This window comes from the organism of the source record quoted next, unplaced genomic scaffold (genome assembly GCF_019419815.1).
Source record: "Pyrus x bretschneideri cultivar Hongxiangsu unplaced genomic scaffold, Pyrus_bretschneideri_v1 Contig4, whole genome shotgun sequence".
NCBI lineage: Eukaryota > Viridiplantae > Streptophyta > Magnoliopsida > Rosales > Rosaceae > Pyrus > Pyrus x bretschneideri.
Window position 1 is genome coordinate 7,723,708 of NW_025999723.1, and position 19,564 is coordinate 7,743,271.

Below are 19,564 nucleotides of genomic sequence, written 5' to 3' on the forward strand. Positions count from 1 at the left end.
CTTTCAAAGAGTTTTTGTTTCCTAAAAATCCTCAATATCTCATCAATGGGTGATAGAAGAAGGCGTAGCATGGCAATGCAGATGGCACAATACAAAGCAAGGATCGAGATTGAAGATGCAAAATTGTTCAATGCTGAAGTTGAACTTATCAACTCGTTTATGCAATCTGAGCACCATGGCGAAATTAGCCATCGTGGTTCTGTCACGGGGCGTTCATATGTGCAGTGTGATAGAGAAGAGTGTCATGACCGAATGATGAAAGATTATTTCATCGAGCGTCCAAGATTTCCTACTCAATTTGGAAATGGAAAGAAATAGTAGAAAGATAAATTAGAAGAATTGTAAGAGAAATTTGAGTTTTGTGTGGATGTTTGAACAAATACATAGGTATTTATAGAGCTTTTGGGTGAATTTTGAGTTAAATAATTTTTTTAAATTATTTTAGCCGTTGGATTTAAATTTGGTGTGACATCCCACATCGCCCAGGGGAGTAATCCTTAAATGTATATTCCCATCCTTACCTAGCACGAGGCATTTTGGGAGCTCAATGGCTTCGGGTTCCGTAGGAACTCCGAAGTTAAGCGAGAAGGGGGCTAGAGCAATCCCATGATGGGTGACCCACTGGGAAGTTGCTCGTGAGTTCCCAAAAACAAAACCGTGAGGGAATGGTAAGCTCAAAGCAGACAATATCATGCTACGGTAGTGGAGTCGGCCCAGGAAGTGATTCATCCCCGGCCGGGATGTGACAATTATGTATTAGAGCCTAACCCTGGTCGCGTGTGTGCCAATGATGACGTCGGACCCCTAAAGAGGTGGATTGTGACATCCCACATCGCCCAGGGGAGTGATCCTTAAATGTATATTCTCATCCTTACCTAGCACGAGGCCTTTTGGGAGCTCATTGGCTTCGGGTTCCGTAGGAACTCCGAAGTTAAGTGAGAAGGGGGCTAGAGCAATCCCATGATGGGTGACCCACTTGGAAGTTGCTCTAGCCCCCTTCTCGCTTAACTTCGGAGTTCCTACGGAACTTCTTGCTTAACTTCGGAGTTCCTACGGAACCCGAAGTTGCTCTAGCCCCCTTCTCGAAGTTGCTCTAGCCCCCTTCTCGCTTAACTTCGGAGTTCCTACGGAACCCGAAGCCAATGAGCTCCCAAAATGCCTCGTGCTAGGTAAGGATGGGAATATACATTTAAGGATCACTCCCCTGGGCGATGTGGGATGTCACATTTGGGCCGTTAGATCTTTTTTTTTTACTGTTAGATTTGATTATATTCGATCTCAGCCGTTGGATTCAATGTATTTTAAAATAACATATTTAAAAAAATCAAATTTGAATCTGGACCGTTGGATCAACCAACGACCCGTGAAAACCAACCATCGGATTGAAAATGTAGCCACTGGAGTGCATTGGGTGGCTGACAAACCGTTGACAGCGGGGCCCACCCCTGTCAGGAACACCTTAGTTAGGTTCTCTAGATTGTTTAGAGACTTTTTTGTGCACTGCACGCCTGATTTGTTTATGGTTGGATGTAATTTCAACTCGGAAGAAATTCCCCAGATTTCCGGTGAGGCCCGCAAGTTTCAGGCTGATTTTAGGCTGTCACCGACCGCCCAATGGCCCTGAGGAATGTATATTTTGAATCCTTACCTTTGTAGCTCTTTTTGGGCTTTTGAATTGCTGAAATTGATTTTGTTTTGGACCCAAAACGGATTCTAAAACCCTTAGTGTAGCTGCAGGCGGTGGTCGTAATCGCACGCGTAAAGTTGTGCATGGTACTGCTAAGGATGGCGCATGGAGCATAGACGCCTCCACTGAAGGATGAATGGCTGAAAGGAAGAATATACGTTTGAAATTGTTGCCTTGTTTTTTCTTTAATTTATAGTGTTGATTACTTGGTTGAGTCTAATATGTCAAGAAAAGAAACTGAGCAATATTTTCCTATTCTGATCTGGTGTTTTCAAATGTTTGTTTCAAGTTGTAAGGTGTTACGATGATGTTTTTTTTAATATTTAACTATGTGTTCTAAAAATCGGCCTAGGTGGCACCTAGGAGCTAGGCGGAGACCAACTGCCCCGATTAACTCGTTATCGGTTGCAAAATCGAAGAAAATATTATACGGACGTTGGGCGGGATTAGGTAGGTCTAGGCGGAGCTATGCAGGTCTGCAAGGGGCTGGACGGGGCTGGGCAGAGTCTAGTCGGCCGTATTTGAAGACGCCAAAAGCAGGAAAAAATTTGAATCTAGATAGGTCAGGTTGCATAGTCGAGAGGAAGAAGATGACTGGTGGGGTCCATCTTTTTTTTTTTCAATTTAAATCGACAAATGTGGTCTTTATGGTCCCACTACTCCTGTTTGGTTCCACGTTTCCACTATTTTATGGTCTTATATTTCTGTTTTTTTTTTTTTTGGGTCAATATTCTTTTGTTTCTTTTCTCACCCAAATCAATCATCATTTTTTACCTTTTAAATATTTTTGTCTTGTTTTATTATTCCTTTTCCTTTTAAGACCATTTATATTAAAAACCATAACATTACATATATATATATATATATATATATATATATATATATATATATATATATATTATTTTTAAAAAAACATATTATTTATATAATAAATTTAAATTTTATATTAAATTAACTTAAATCCGTCTAGGCGCTAGGCCCCTTCTTGCCGTCCGACTAGCGTCTAGCGTCTTTTTGAACCTTGATTTAACTCATAGGGCACAATTATAAAATTGTGCTAACATGAATTTGAAGTGTCATCTAACACAGGTGTCAGAGCAGGGCAGAAAAAATCCCTTATCTGTGCTCAACCCTTTGAGCACCAATAGTCATATCGTGCCCTCTAATCAAAGGTAACGCCCATAGAGGGCACATATACAAATATAGTTGCTGCATTGTTGCTATTGGTCTATGAGCACATATGTTGGTGCTCTTTGGCCTCAAATGGCACAAATAATTTATTGTGTGCAGTGCCCATATTTTTTGTAGTGCATTCATCAGTTGATGACAAGGAAGAAGAGACTAGAAGGGTAGCCATAGGCCGGGAACTAAGGACCACCAACCTTCATTATTCAAAGTCTTGTACTTTAATTGCCGGCTATAACATGCCAACGTTGTTCACGAAGATCCTTTTGGCCCATCGGTATTCAGAGACATGTTTCATTATCAGTAGCACATATTTTTCGTACCTCGAATCATGATGAAAAAGATTGTAAGCAATTGCAGTTCTGTTTCTCAAATTCTTTGGGGTTGACTTCAACATAGGAATAGGATGAACGATCACTTACGAAATTGCGTGCTAAAGTTTGTGTGAATTATTGAATTGTGTTTCTCTTTCTTCATGAAGAAGCATATATATATATATATAAGTTTACGTTAATTACATGGTAGGCTATACATTCTAAGTTACATGATTACAAGAAACCCTAATTTAAAATAAGTTAACTAAATCTAATGAGCTAGACTCGCGTAATTAACATTTTGTCTTCTAGAATTTCCGCTTCTTAATTACTCTGAATTTTTTATCATGCATTTCTTTTGTAAGTGTTTTTTCTTTTTCTAGTGTTACATGGCGGCCAAAGGCCGAACAAATTAAGAAACTAAAAGCCTTGGTCGAGTACAACCGTCTTTATCCTTAAACAATGCCGTCAGGAAAAAGTTTTAAGTTAACAATTTGATTTGTTCTTATGTTAGAGTACCTTTCGTTATGTAATAATTTTTTCTTCTTTTATCGTTTATAAGTTTACGAGCCTTGAGTTCAGACTAGAAAACCCATTTACAAACGCTTTACCTACCTTCTTCCCCATGTCCCTCTGTTGTGAAATCATAGCAACTTCCACCTACCTTCTTCCCCACATCACTCTGTTGTGACTGATGAGACTGAAAGATTGAGACACTATTACAAGTGTTTACTTATTAGAACAAACTGCACACAAGCTTGATGCATTGATCATAGTCACCAGATGACTGCCACCGTTTTATTGGACTGGATTTTGAATCTTGACTAGTTGACTTGCCTCGTGCCTCAGGTGAACCAAAGATCAAGACCAATATCATGACTTAGACTCACCAATTCCGATTGGAAAATACTTGGTGGTGGCAGAAGAATTTGGACTAAGCAACACAGTAAGTTTATCATAATTTAGTATCAAACTAATTATACAAGAGAGATTCGAAGCTAAGAGCTTACAACTAGAGAGGAATAACTTTAAATCATATTAATACCGACTTCTATGATTAATAGGTTGCTTTTGTATTTCTGTATACGTATCTAACTGTGATTTGAAGATAAAAATGAACAACTTCCATGTAAAAACTCAAGCTTATGTTCTTTGTTTTTCATGTATTCTATCTCTAGACAGTAGAAAGACGATGCTCTAACCAATTTGTCTACAATCACAATATCAAAAGCATATCATTTCGTAAGTGCTCGTTCATCCTATATCAAAAGCATATATGCTCTAACTAATTTGACACGTGACAAATGATTAAGGGTGTGATGAGCATATACTATAGTTACGGTGGTAAGCAAAAATTCTCTTTTAATATAAGAATATAGCGGGCCGGTCATGTTTATGGGGGATAGTATGTCCAATCTATTTTTTTTGGGTCAAACATTTGGTAAAAATAATTGGGCTTTAGAAGCCCAATTAATCACCAACCAACCACAACCACAACTAAGCCTCCAAGCCCAAATAACAAGAAGCAAAGCCCATGACCTACAACTCCAAACCCAAAAGCCACCAGAACTATAGAGAGTGTAACGCGTCTCCCTTCGGCCGAAGCAGCAGCAAAAGGAACAGCAACAAAAGGGGCATCCGATCATCTGATTCCACATTTGTTTGGCCAGCGAGAAAGCGAGAGAGAAAATGAGCGGCGCCGGGAAGAAAGTGGCCGATGTGGCTTTCAAGGCCTCGAGGAACATCGACTGGGAGGGCATGGCCAAGCTCCTCGTCTCCGATGAGGCTCGCAAAGAGTTCGCCTCTCTTCGTCGCGCCTTCGACGAGGTCAACACTACCCTCCAGACCAAGTTCAGCCAGGTCCCTACGAACCCATCTCTCAATCTCTCTCATCGTTTTTTCTAAGATCTCTTTGATTTCTAGCTGTTTTTTGCTTCATTTCTTTGTTTGTTCATCTGGGTTTTACTGATTTGATTGTATTTTGTTAAATTATGGATTTTTGTTTGTTTGTTAGGTATTATTTGATTGATTTGTAAAATGGGCTGGTTCGAATTTGTCAGATTTCATTACTTCTATGCTGAATACTGATTTGAATTTTTGGTGTAAGCCTTTTAAGCTGTTAAATTTGATTTGAATCGATGGCCTCGGATAATTGGGATTGGAAATTTTGTATTTAGCAACTAATTATATGGGAAATCATGTCGAAATGGTAAATTATGTATGGGTTTTTACATAATTGTGTTTTTGTGAAGATTTCTATTGCGCCTATGGTGCATTTATTTCACTTTTTTGACATTACTGTAATGATTTTCAATATATTTTCTGATTCCCACTTCTCATTTTGTGCAGGAGCCTGAACCCATAGACTGGGAGTACTACAGGAAAGGAATCGGGTCTCGGTTGGTGGATATGTACAAGGAGGCTTATGACAGTATGTCTTCTGACTTGATGAATGGATGCATTCAACAAGTGTAATGCCTGTGTTATTTTGTTTTGTTTCATGCAATTGCATCTTGCTTTGAGCTGAAAACTTGGCACGTGGTATTTGATAACGATTTGTAGTCTTTTGAGAAATATCTTGTGCCCAATAAATAAGACGTTGTAGTGCTATTGTTTAAATTTGAATTTGTGGTTCTATTCTCATATATTTAGTAACCACGATACTTTCAGTGCTTGATTAACGATATAAAATCAGACACTCTTTCTTGATGAGTTGGTGTTTATCAAACTTGTGTAGTTAGCTGAGTTGATAAGAATGATGGGTGTATAGTGTATACTATAGAGAGAGAGAGAGAGAGAGAGAGAGACAATGCCGGAGTATTAGCATTTAGCCTTGTTTAGTTTGCTTATTTATATTGTCACTTTCGTATGCATATTTCTTATCTAAAAGTAAAACAACAAAATTGTTGCAGGCGTTGAAATCCCAAAGTATGTAGACACAGTTACACCTCAGTACAAGCCTAAGTTTGATCAATTGGTTAGTTATCTCTTTCTTGCTGTCTCTCTTTTATCTCTACCTTCATCTGTCCTTCAGTCTAACTTTCTGAGGTGTTATGTTTCTGTGGAGTACAGTTGGTGGAACTAAAGGAAGCCGAGGAGAAATCTTTAAAGGAGTCGGAGCGTTTGGAGAAAGAGATAGTTGAAGTGCAAGAGTTGAAGGTAATGGAAAGAAATAGTCGTATGCTGACTTTGTAATTGTAGAATATACAGTTTCTCACAGCAATTGTTTTTATGTGAACAGAAAAAGATAAGCACAATGACCGCAGATGAGTACTTTGAGAAGCATCCCGAGCTGAAGAAGAAATTCGATGATGAAATCCGAAATGACTACTGGGGCTATTGATGACATCCAAGGTTTCACTATTTGGCAATATTTCTGGAACGGTCGCGTCGTGTTTCCCCCTTCTGTTTAATAATGAGGATAACCAAAATGATTTTCTTTGTAATCTGGTTACTTTCGGTTTGAAGAATTTGAGCTTCAATAGAACCCCGTCAAGAGGGCTTGTTTTCCAGTAGGCGAATGCATCTCGTTACATTTACATAATGGCAGTATCCAGAATTGTGGAATGCTTTCTGTTACATTCAGAGCTTTGTTTATATATTCAATGTTTCTCCATTTACAAATGAGTCGAATGTAGTTTTCGTATCGATTTCTTTGTATTCCATTGGATTTGTGAGGGGAGGCTCTTGTAAAGCCTGATTCTGGTTCGATTTTATGCCTGAAACCTTCAAGCGCTCTCCATGCCTGTAATCTTATGAAGACGTGACAGCATTGTAGGTTCAACCGTATTGCTTTTCATTTGGTTGTTGTGGCCGAGAAATACTTAATCTCTTTTCTTGCATTAACAAGAGGAGATTCTAACTTGGGGTCACCGGCAGTCTGTTGAGGGTTCCAAACTCAACGATGGTAACTAAATTGGGAGTTAACCCAACACCTTAGAACATCTTCAAATGAGATGTTAAATCCTAAGTGGAACGTCATGTAATCAAATTTGAAAGTAGGGGCAAGTTTTAACCGATATGTTAATCCTATGTGGATTCACATATGAGAAAAGGTGATGTCAAATAATTTTTAATTACTTTATTGTGTAGGTCCCATTAATGCACTAATTATAGATCTTGAAACTATATTTTAATTGATTTCTATTTAAGATGCGTCCTACAAATATTAATTATAACAAAAAAAACATATCGGTTGGAAAAAGATAAAATCTAATATTGCCACATCAGCCATCAAATTAACATTTGGCATTTATCTGGAGATGCTCTTAAGCCATGAGCTGACAACAAACGTTCACTACTGTGTCCATTTTCCCGAAGGCACCCCTTCAACTTCTAACTTTGACAAAGAAGTACTAAATTAAGAGCTAGTTGATCCTTACTCGTACATTTGACATTCTTTTTTCTCTGTATTGTTGCATAGACTACACGTCAATGTATAGTATACATTCACCGTATTTCTGGAGTTTGCATCCAGGCATACAAATATGTAGTCTACATTGTGTTGTACCATATATTGGGCCTCAGTATTTGGGTCTCATTACTTAGCCCATGATTCATGTAAGAGATGCAGAAACTTTTATACTATAAAAGGATCCTTCATAGTTCACCCTCACTTTAGATGGAGGGCAAGGAGAGCAAATTCTAGCCTCTATAGCCTCCACGTGCATTGTAACCCTCAATTTACATGGTGAAACCGGATCGACACCAGTGTGGACATGACCCCAACTTGAGATGAACCACCATATATCTTTGTGGTCTCGTGTGTGTGTGTGTAATTTATGATCGGATTTACGTTGGACCAAGACCGACCCGTTTTTATGCACCAACACATTGCATTGTATGCTCCACCCACTATTTTAATGAGGATTCTTTAGCGAACATTCAATCTGCAATGTATATCACACATTGATGTAATCTTGAATTTTCGAACACACTCGTCATGAGTATATACTAGTCCGTACAAAAGGAAACAGACAGAGCGATAAAAGAAAACCATCATTAATGGAAAATGGCATGTACATTTAGACATTCTGGTTAAATGTATAACGGAGAGAGAATGACGGTACAAACTGCACAGAGCGTACAAAACTGTGTATAATTCATTAAGTACAAAATAACGTCAACGGCATTTCCACTGTCATCGCCGGAAGACCAAAAAAGTTCAAAACATAACCTATGGAACTGGGCAAGTACAATTTCTGACCCACGAAGCAAAAAGGTCGGATGGAAATTTCAAGCAAATGCTGCCGGTAAATGTGGGAAAAAAAAAGTCGAAAATTTCCGGCAGCATATAATTGCTTTAATTTCAAAACAACTGGGAGATGGTGCGGTAGATAGTAATCTCATCACTTCTTTTGTTGGAGCTGCTCGCTGTTTAGCTCCTCATTTTTGTCCATGGCCTTCCTAGCAAGCTCATAGCCTGCAAAGTTCATGGCACCCAACGGAGCAATCCAAAAAAACCTGGGTAGCGCTCCTTTGAATAAGCCAAGCGGTCCCTCGTGCCGTAGTATAGAGAAGGCCACTATTGACATTGACACAGGTCGACCCGGTGGAGCGGTCATCATTCTTGTTTTCATCACATCAAATGGTGTGGTGACAACAGCTGCTAACCCGCCAGATAATGCCCCAACTGCAATTGTTTCCCAAGGTTCCAGATCCCGCCCTAAAAATTGCTGGGCAGCCTAAAACAGAAAAACAGTCAACTAATGAAAACATATCAAAATTATTATCAAACTAATTACCGTTATATATATACATATTAATTACACTCAAAACAAGATAAGCATGTTAAAAATAAATAATTAATTGTTGATATGAAGAACAGGATTTAGCAGTGGAACAACACTATAGAAGACGAAAGCCAAATCCCAGAACGCATGGCATTAACGCACAGCCGTTAGCTATCATCGTCGCCACAAAATGCCATGGTAACTTGTATTTGGGCATGAGTTGTGTCGAGTCATATTAAATTTCAAAATCTTCCTTTTCCAGTTTTGCTAGGTAGTTCTATAAAAAAATGAACATATTGTAGCCAAACTTTGCCCTCTCCCAAAATGAAAATTGTAACTTTTTTAGTTCGTATCTTAGGGATGCAACTTAGGCAATTTGAGCAGCAGGCTTCATGTTTAGGTTAAAGAACCCTGATCTTAGAGTTGCACGTTCAAAAGGTAAATAAGAGAGGAAGATAAATTTTGTGCCTAGAAAGGAAGGTTGCATATGAAAATACTTACCTTTTTGGATTCAGCATACAGCCCCATGCCAGCGACATAAAACGGAACTTCACGGCAAAGAGTGGCACCAGTCCCACGAAAGAAACCCTTAAGACCATCTTGGTTCCAAGTGCCCACAAGAGCCTCCCCGACACTGTCAAAAAGGCCAGCCTGACACCGCTGCTTTAACACCTCACAAGGAATTCGCACTGCTGTTCCCAAAAATGTGCTACAGAATGATGCTATAGATTGAACCTATTAAGATGCCAAAACATAAATTTTATACTGTTTCAAAACAGAATTAATAAAAAAGAGTGGCAGATGCATCAGACAGACCCGTTGCCACCCACGTCAAATTCATATTTCCCTTATTGGAACTACAACAGACTTTAAATTCAGTTGTTTTGATTGGGCATAGCACATGCTCGAAAGGGAGAATGAAGGGGAGGGAGGGGGGAGCAAGCCAGCAACAGCACGAGAACCATTTTCAAAGGGTACTAATGTTTGCATAAGGATAGGGAAACTACCAGTTGAAGTTGCTCTAACAGAGCCATACTTATTACTTTTTTACTTTGGGTAGCAAACACCATGCTATCTGATATAGTTGTAATCATACGAAGAAGAAAAAAAGTAAAAGACATGACACTTAACTTTTTTTTCAGACTACAAAGTAGGATGGTTAATTACTTCTTTAAGAAGCCGTTCTTACTTCTTAGTACTTACTTAAGATGGAAAAGCAGTAATTTTAAGTAGATGAAGTCTTCTTGAGAATTGTGGAGAGGTAGAAATAAACTATAATTTAATATCTTTAGAACAAATGAAAAGAATGAACAGACAAAATGAGCCTGCATTCGCTTAAATAGATATCAATGTATTTTGATTTTCAGAGGCATAATGGAAGTATGATGCTAGTCCCCAACGAGGGAGGAAAAACAACAAAACATATAGTAAAATACCAATCAGTACCTGTATATCCGGGAGTGTTGGAGAAACATTTATCAACACAAGTTTACTTGCCTCAAAAATCCCAGTTCGCAAGCCATGACTGTAACGTGACAATAACAAATCAGCCAGAAGGTAGAGAATTACACAAAATTTAGCTAAAATAGCTAATTCATCTTTATAATATTATGGTTGGGAAGGGGGCAGAAAAAAAAACCTTGAAAACTGTCCAAGAATTGCAGGAATTGAGCCCCTGTATAATCCCCGCACTCCAAGCTGTGGAAGCTTGGAAATAATTTCAGGGAACGTTAATGTTGATGCTTGTACTCGAGTCTGCCAAATGTAAAAAATGATGCATTTTAGGAGAGAAGACTAAAGAGAAGCATCACCGATTACAGAAATTTTTAACTCCGAGCACATGAGTACAAGTTCCTAGTACAAAAAATTTGCCTTAATAGTATCAACTGGGTGCATTAAAGAAGTAGATAGAGCACAAGCAAGCCCCCCTGCTAATGCAGACCGTAGTACGCTTCCAGCAGGTATTTCCACTGGTGGTGCAACAGCAACAACGGTTGCAGCTTCAAACCAGATACTCCTGTATGTATTTTGAAAGAAATTACTGTCAGCTAGGAGTATCCTACTAACTTGTGAACACTGGCCAACTGGGAATTTCTTAAATATACATGGATATTATTTCTGAATTTCAATTTATTCTGCTTTACTAATTCATTGAAAATTCATTCTCCGCATAAATGTATCAATTACCAAGAATGGAACAGTTACCATTTCAGACCCAGAATGAAACAAAACAAATAATCAATACTTAAATCAAACTCCATGCTATAACAACACTATATCCAGGAACCAACCATGGAAGGTTTCAACAGAAAAACCAGTCTGACATCACCTGAACTTAAAAAGGGAAACTAACTGAATGAAAAATCCATCTTACCGAGGATCATCTTGAAGTCGATCAGAAGGGAGTAAGAGCATAAAATTCCTGAAATGTCCATAAGATATAGAACCTTCTGTATCACCATTGAGAAACCGCATCATAGCAACAGCGTTGTCTTCATTAGCTGGAAGTCCTGCATTTTTAAGTGAGGCCAACACCTCGCTTTTCTGCAGTGTTCCAGACTTGCTCAGACATAAAGAAGTATATGCTCGTAGAATGGTTGGTTCCTTCTGTTCCATCAAGGATAAAAACTGCTTCCAACCAAATGATTTTGAAAATATGTGACGTCTAGTACGGCGCATAAACTCATGAGCATATCTCCGTGGCAATTTTCTCTTTCTTATTGCAATTTCGAGATCTTCTAGAGTGACTTGCCCATCACTATCTCTATCCAGTTCTTCAAAGAATCTCCTTCCTAGACACGTTCATGGTGTAAAATGTGTTAATGAAATAACTTACAAGAAAGAGGACATATTTGATGAGGCCAAACAAACAAACTATTTAAGAGCTTCATCACTCTATCAAATATAGCAATTAGGTAAAGATGGGTGACAATTACTTTAGCTCTCCCACTCAAAGGTATCAATGGAAAGTTTATGGATGCCAAAACAATGCTTTGTATCACTTGAAAAGTGCAAGCATTTTGTTGGCATTCTCAAAAATTCAGACAAATATTAACACATCCTTAATTATCATATTGCTATATCTCGGTCCATCAATGCTCTACGTACTTTTCAGGATAGTTGATGCCCTTACAATTATTCCTAAGTAAGATATTGGATGGACAAGTTATGAGGGCCTTCATTTATGGAGTTCATGTAATGTGCTAATTTATTTCGTCCAATGCAAAGCTCATATGAATTTGACAAAGTTGAAAATAAGATGATTTCTCTTAGATTTGTATTAGGTTGGTCTCTTACTACCTTTTTTTTCTTTTATGACTAGCATGCATTGACAAGATAATCATCAAACAAATTATCTTAAACTAACTAGTATCCTCCACTAATTATAACATGGTAAGCCAGTAAAGAGTAGTTTTTTTTTTTTTTTAAAGCTATGAGAAAGGGAACATAAACAATTGCAGAAGAGGCACGCTGATTAAGGATGGTATTTGCAATCCAGGAACATCTTGAATCAATCAACTTGTAACTTTAAAACACGTGTTTCACTAAAGAAACCATGGTTAAAGTATCTTATAGCTAAATTTTTCACACCAATATAGAAACACGTGTACGCGTACATACTATGAGTGGAAAATAAATAAATTCTTAGACAGGATTCAGTAAGAAACGGCCTCACTAAGAGATTATTTATGCATGTATTTGTGTATGTAGTATTTAAGTCAGTATGAGTATATATTACGAGAATTCAACAATAAACAACAGGGCAATATCTTTCTTTGTTTACTGATAATCCTATCCAAAGGTAAGCTAAGCTGATCCAGTCATCACAGAAGCATCAGGTACATAAAGGCAGTGGACAAAATAAAGGCTCCTTCGACAATAAGGACAGACATGGAAATGAAAAAGTTAATGTCATCGTATAGCTTTGATATTACAAATTCAATTCATAGAAAGACTAAAAATCAGCATGAATAAATTTCCTTTTTGAATTTTTTTTCTTTTACGAAAACAAGCATCAATTTCTAGGCGAAACAACATGCATTTCCACAATTAGTAGCAAGTGCCAAAGTTACCAGAGACAACATACCTTCAGACTCTGTGTATCTAAAGAAATCTTGGACAGAGAATAGCTTCTTCTTGTCAGGATAGTCTTTAGAAGTTCTCCCCAGCTGAGGTACAAGTTCAATTAGTTCGGTGAATGAAACGGTGGATAGCGTGGATCTCAAACGCTCTACATTTGATAGGGGAATATTAAGTATATCGCTAGCAAGCTTCTGTGGTGAATTGCCAGCTGATTCTGCCGGGTTATTTGCAGTAACATCCTCATCACCCTCTTCATCAACTGAAGACGATACTCCAACAACGCCTGATGGCACTCCTCCCACTCTAGCAAACGTCAAGTTTCCCAAAAACCCATTTACATCTGCTTTTCGACCTTCAAACAAACCCGCGATCACCCTGAAATGGTCATTCTGAGAGGAAGAGGGCGGCTCACTGGAAGTATCACAAGGTTTACAATCACTCTCTTGAACACCCTGATCAAACCTCTGAAGATTCTGAGTAAGTTGATCAAAAACAAAACCAAGAAGGCATTCTAGTGATACATGTTTTCCTTCTTCATGTGACACGGCTTCATTCTGAATCATTTTAACATTTTGTTCCGTAGACTCCCTCTGTTTCAAGTTACCTAAAACCTTTGGCTTTTTACAAGAACACGCTTTGTCGTCATCGCTCATTTTCTGGACCCGCTTCTTACCCAATTTGAATGGACCAGGAAATGCCTGAACAAAACTATTAACTAACACAGACCAAGTGACAGCAAACTGCATGCAATTCGCACAAGACCCATCCTCCTTATCACAATCCTTCTCTCTCAACTCACTATTCGACAACTCAGGTCGATTTCCATTCCCCGAATTTGGCGAAAACTTCCCAAATAACGCCTTTATCGGAACCTTAACCAACATTCCCTTCTTTCTCTCCTCGCCAACCATCACACAGTCACCAGCTTTCTTCTTTCCCCCAAAGATCTTAACTTTACCATTGTTATCACCACCACTGAATTGGGTAACAAATTCAGCAGCATTTAACTTATTCTTATGGCCTGCCCAGCAACACTCAAAGTCCTTGGCCGCTTTTCGAACGCCCAATTCGAGCGGCGAAAGCGCTTCCTTAACCAGCTGAATCGAATTGAAAAACGATTCGATCGGGTCATTCGCAGACACCATTACTAACACCACTTCAAAATTCTCAGTCCGATATATGTAACCACCAAACTTCAATCCACAATCACCGTTACATACACAAGCATACAAAAAAAAACACAAATTTTCTTCCAAATTTAGCAAACACCGATTAAATTCTTCAATAAAACAGCATAGATTAAAAGAACTACACCATACAGAACTGTGGACCAACCGGATGAGATCGAATACGAAGCGGTGCACCGACCGTTGAATCCGAAACGCCGAAACCCTACGTGCGCATTATGGGTTGCTCCATTTTTCTCCAATCAGCTTCAAATCCCTCCACTTTTCTCTTCTGTCGACCTTTCAGAGTTGAGAGAGCCAACTTCTTCATGGCAGAAACGGATTGAAAGCCATATGAAACGGTAAGCAGGTGCCCAAAACAGAAAAAGGGGTGCCCAGATTCAGATAAAGACTGCAGATTTTGATGGGCTTGGACAGAATCTGCGTTTCATTTGGGAGCGAGAGGAATTGGGTGCGGATGGAGGAGCAGGAAGAAGAAGATGAACAAAAACAAACCAGAAGTGAAGAACAAGAGGGAGCTAAAGACCAGGCCTATCTATTTTTGCAATTTTTTATTCTTATATTTTGAATTTAATTTTGTGTTTATTTAATTATTTATTTGGTTTTTGTAGTAATCTTATTTATCGGATAATGAATGCTGAATGGATAAAAGGTGACGTCAGGACTGCATTGAGCTCGTGGGTTCTTCTGGTTTTGCCACCCAGTTTTTGTTGTAATTCACAATTAGTTTTTTTCTTTTTTCTTTTTTTTGAGAAAGGTAATTCACAATTTTTAAAATCCTCAAAAAACCAACCAAATTTTTATCCATTTATATATCTAAATTGTAATAAACAACCAAAAAATTTGTTATGATTTTGAATTAGAATCTCGTGGTTTGTGGTAGTTTAGGGGGGGTAGATAATTGGTCGATCAAAAGCTCGACAAAAATTTTCATAAATCTGAAAATATAAATAAATTATTAAAAAAAACAAATGACACTTGATTTCTCGCCATTCATCAACTGTACAAACCAATAATAACACAATTTTTGTCTGCTCATTTGATAAAGTCACTGAGACTTAAAAGTAAGAAATATACGTATTATTATTAATTCATGTTATTAAGTGAAAACATATAATTAAACTAGTACATGCCTACACATTTTATGTGTGCGAATATTTTTAATTTGTTTTTTAAATGGAAAGGAGAGAGTTACATAGACAAGGTGGGAGTGGGAGTGGGAATAAAAGTTTTCGTTTTTTTTCTTTATTTTATAATATTGGATATATACTAAAACCACAGGTACGCGAGGCTTCAATAAAAACAGCAAAATTTGGTTTTGTAAAGTTACATTATTCCCCATCATTTTTTTCCGTGATAGAAGATTAAATAGTTTTTCACCTTCTTTTAATTAATAAAAAGAGTTATATTAATAAGTAGTTTAGACAACTTGGAAGGTTTGACTCAATCATTATTTTTACACTTTTCATGCTATCCAGTAAGAATATTTACCACATTTTGATAGACTACATTGTACCACCTTTCAAATAGAGGTATACGGTATAATGTACATTGTACCACTATTATTAAGAGAGATGTACAGTATAATCTATCAAAATGTAGTCTCCAAATATTCCAAAGGTGATGTCTTGACAAAGGTATATGAACAAATAATAGAATGTGTAGCATATGACCCCATTATTTGTTTGTACATAGAGAACCACTTCTAAGGCCACATCTATGGACTTTTCACATATAAAACTTTTGAGTGATTGTCACTTATCCAAACATCTTAATTGGAGATTCTTTTGCTGTTTAGCAATCCATATGTACTGGATATATATGCAGACAAATGCTGAGGAGATTCTCTTAAAATTGAAACTCTTTGTCACGTTTTTTGCACAATGTTTTATAATATTAGCATATAAATTAACATTAAAATTTGAGGTAACAGAAATTCTATAAAAAAAATTCACTTTCAGAGAGTTTCCTTAGCATTTTTATATATAATGCTCTAAGCAATTGCTTTGTGTGCTCTAATTATTGGTATTGCCTCCTTTGATCACAAGGCACAATGACCACTATAGTAGCTAACGGCCACCTGCCATGTAATGTATTAGGATTGTTGTATGCATGTTTTAATCTTTACTTTTTTTTTTTTTTTGTAATAATCTTATTTTTCAAACCAGCTCCTTCTTACAAATTAATCACGGTTTGACATATATGCAAATTCCTTATGTGTTTTTAATACCCGATTTATGTATTATATATACTTTTTAGTAGAATACTCTTTTTGTGTTTTTCAACAAACGATACAATAATTACATTATATTCATCTAAACTACAGAGAGCAGGTTTTACACTTAGGCATAAAGGGTGGAGCACACTACTTTAACCGGCTTAACTAAACCCAGGTCTACCAAACGACCCTTTGGTTGTAGCCATATCTGATTAGATTAGGACAATATTTTTGTTTCGTTTATGTTAGGGAGAGAGCGAATGTGTAAATATAGGAGTATTGTTCAAAACCAGAGTGCTCTATCTTTGCATCCATAAATTTCAAAGATCACTGCACACCCCTTTTCTCTTTCTACACAGGAGAAAAATAGTGTGCGGAAATCACCTTTCGTTTCAAATTGCATTTCATCTGCAAAAAGTATGTTAAAAGCATCTGAAAGGCCTTTCCTTTGCCCTCTTTTTATGGCATTCAATATCACAAACTCGAATACAATCAATTTGAACAAAATTTGAACCTACACAGACAGATGCAATGGAATTCCCATTTTTCTCAAGATCGTACATTCCAGCAAAAATACCTTAGAGAGAGGAGGCGAAGGGGGGCATTTTACTGATTAGCACACTACTTGAAGTCGAGGCATTTTCAAAGGCGTCGAAATGGCGTCAAAATGCTGATCCGCTGCCCTTTGTCTTCCCGAGCATCACATCTTTAGCTTCATTGATTTTGGAAGCAAGGTAATGACTGCCACCCGCATCAGGATGGTTCGCGACCATGACCTTTCTATGTGCTTCCTTGACCTTGTCTGCAGCTGCACTTTCCCTGTCAAATCATCCAAACGAAAATCAATTTTGCTTAAAAAACAATAAAAAAAAAAACAGGAGAATACAACACGAGCACGGCTTCAACATTAAAGCGTCAAGTATCACTCTCCAACCTTTCCCTATCTTCATTCTTTTTAGAGTTTGACTTGGTTCAGATAACTATATCTCTTCTAAGACAAGTCAAGTACAAGGTATTTGACTCGAGAAAATAATCAATTCTCTGTTTTTATTTTGGTTGAGATGAAGACTTACCAAATGATGAAACAGAAAAGCACCTACTATTTAATTCTCCAAAAAAATGTTGTTTCCTTATAATTTGACGGTAGACAATTCAATTTCATAATTTATATACAAGGAACAGAATATTCCTTTTAGTTTCCTTGACCATGGATGAATAAACAGCAATGGATAAGCTAGGAAAAGATCCTGCATTCTACATTACAAAATCCTGCTTACCTGATGCCAAGAATAAGAGCTGCTTCCCTCTTTGTCATTGTCGGCTGGAAGCCACCTTCATAAAATTTCCGCATTCTAGCTTTTGGTGGTCGTGTCTTGAACGCATGCCAAGCCTGGATACCATATCTACCAGCAAGGGCAGTAGCAGCTACTGCAAGACCAGCCAACAATGGTGTAGCCTGAAGTACATCTAAAATTTCGTTAATTCTACAGAATGTAATTTGTCATTTTAACTCTCCAATCTTTCTGAACTAAATGTAAATGGCATTTTTTGTCTGATAAAACTCCTTCCGACTTCGTTCCCCTCCAATTATTCCAATGGCCATTTGCCCCATGTCATAACAAAGGTGCACTCCCACTAGTTTTTGGAATAACATTTACATAGTTCAATGCAGAAAGACACCATCATCTAACAGTCACACACCACTCCCACTAGTTTTCGGAATCACATTTAACATTTACATAGTTCAATGCACAAAGACACCGTCATCTAACAGTCACACATGGAGCCAAATATTAGACCGCAAAATCTCACTTGGACAACCAAATGAAGGTACTAACTACACAGTCCTGACCTCTGAATGTGGATAACAATAGTTTTAAACAATATATGCATGTGAGACAGATACATCGATTCAAATGCATATAGGGCATGGAATCATGTGACAGAACAGTCCTCCCATCTTAATGCCAAATTTGAACATCCGCTGAATGTGCACAGGTTTCTAACAAATCAGACCAGAAAACAGGAAGGATGCATATCAAAATGTGGACATTTTATCAAGATTAGATAAAATAATTGGATTAGTGAACCCGAAGAAGTTGTTTAACCATTTTACTCCTAAGATTAACCCATGATCCAGTTTTCTCCATGTGGCCGTTACAATTCTTTTGTTCTAAACCTCCCAATAGAAATATATATCTACATTTATGTATGTATGGATGTATGTATGTACATGTACATACAGCAGGAAGCCAATAGGACGAGTCAAATTTAGTAGAAATCCTGTTGTACCAATCTATCAATGCAAACCCATAATTTTTCAGCAAACCCAAATTCAATGCAAACAACCACGATTCCAAAAATTAAAACTTTACGAACCCTAGTACCAAAATCACATTAAATTTTGAATTTGGGAATATAAATGGAGAGTGAAAAAACAAAAGAGCCAGCGGGGAAGACGCGATTTTGCTCACCATATCGTTGAATGTGTCGTGACTGAGCTGCGAATTTGCGGTTTGTCTTTCATTCAGAGGCTTCTCGAAGCTGGTTGTGGCTTTGGGTTGTTGTGAGTTGGGGAAGAAGAAGCTGTGTGCTCTGCCCAGCATGTTTTAATCCCTAAACCCTAATTCCCAGATTCTAATTCGTCCATTAATTTTTGGTACCTATCATATAGCGACGTGTAGCCGCCATTTAAACGCACCGGACAACTTCTGGAATGTGCGCGTTTATAGGCTACGGACTAGGCCCATTTTGCACCCAACAAGTTTGTTTTGACTGCTTTTGTAAGAAGTATTTTGCTCAAAAGCACCTACATTATTTTCTTATAAATATGCTGAATTTTTTAGGGAAAAAAAAAAAAAAAAAACTAAAAGTTTTTAATTAGAAGCACTTTTGACTATTACAAAACATTTTTACTTGAAAAGCCCCAAACATATTTATAATAATTACACAGATGACTTCAAAATAAGTTTTCAACAAACACACAACTTTGAAATAATTACCCACACACTACATTTCAAGGTATAAAATTTTGAATGGACAGAAATATTCTCTTGGTCATCAAAACATAACTACTTAATGGGGTATCAAAATCACATATTAGTAATGCTTTCCAATGGTAAAAATAAGTTGAGGATTTTTTTTTACGTTAATGGGAT

At 37.5% G+C, this 19,564-nt stretch overlaps 3 protein-coding genes across 3 annotated transcripts; 1 reads left to right on the forward strand and 2 right to left on the reverse strand.

Annotated features, from left to right (window-relative positions):
• Window positions 1-4,800: 4,800 nt before the first annotated feature.
• Window positions 4,801-6,802, forward strand: LOC103926644 (ATP synthase subunit d, mitochondrial). The gene is made up of 5 exons (XM_009335460.3): window positions 4,801-5,046; window positions 5,536-5,617; window positions 6,099-6,163; window positions 6,259-6,345; window positions 6,428-6,802. The coding sequence occupies exons 1-5, from the start codon at window positions 4,876-4,878 to the stop codon at window positions 6,527-6,529; spliced, it is 507 nt and encodes a 168-aa protein (XP_009333735.2). The 5' UTR covers window positions 4,801-4,875; the 3' UTR covers window positions 6,530-6,802.
• Window positions 6,803-8,164: 1,362 nt separating this feature from the next.
• LOC103926643 (mitochondrial substrate carrier family protein C) lies at window positions 8,165-14,854 on the reverse strand. Its single transcript, XM_048565080.1, has 8 exons — window positions 14,337-14,854; window positions 13,006-14,194; window positions 11,293-11,710; window positions 10,791-10,935; window positions 10,558-10,673; window positions 10,365-10,443; window positions 9,420-9,653; window positions 8,165-8,870 (listed from the first exon to the last, which is right to left on the reverse strand). Exons 2-8 carry the CDS (start codon window positions 14,144-14,146, stop codon window positions 8,535-8,537), a joined length of 2,469 nt encoding a protein of 822 aa, XP_048421037.1. The 5' UTR covers window positions 14,147-14,194; window positions 14,337-14,854; the 3' UTR covers window positions 8,165-8,534.
• Window positions 14,855-16,828: 1,974 nt separating this feature from the next.
• Window positions 16,829-19,076, reverse strand: LOC103926642 (mitochondrial import inner membrane translocase subunit TIM14-1). Its single transcript, XM_009335457.3, has 3 exons — window positions 18,881-19,076; window positions 17,684-17,862; window positions 16,829-17,225 (listed from the first exon to the last, which is right to left on the reverse strand). The coding sequence occupies exons 1-3, from the start codon at window positions 19,010-19,012 to the stop codon at window positions 17,069-17,071; spliced, it is 468 nt and encodes a 155-aa protein (XP_009333732.2). The 5' UTR covers window positions 19,013-19,076; the 3' UTR covers window positions 16,829-17,068.
• Window positions 19,077-19,564: the final 488 nt, after the last annotated feature.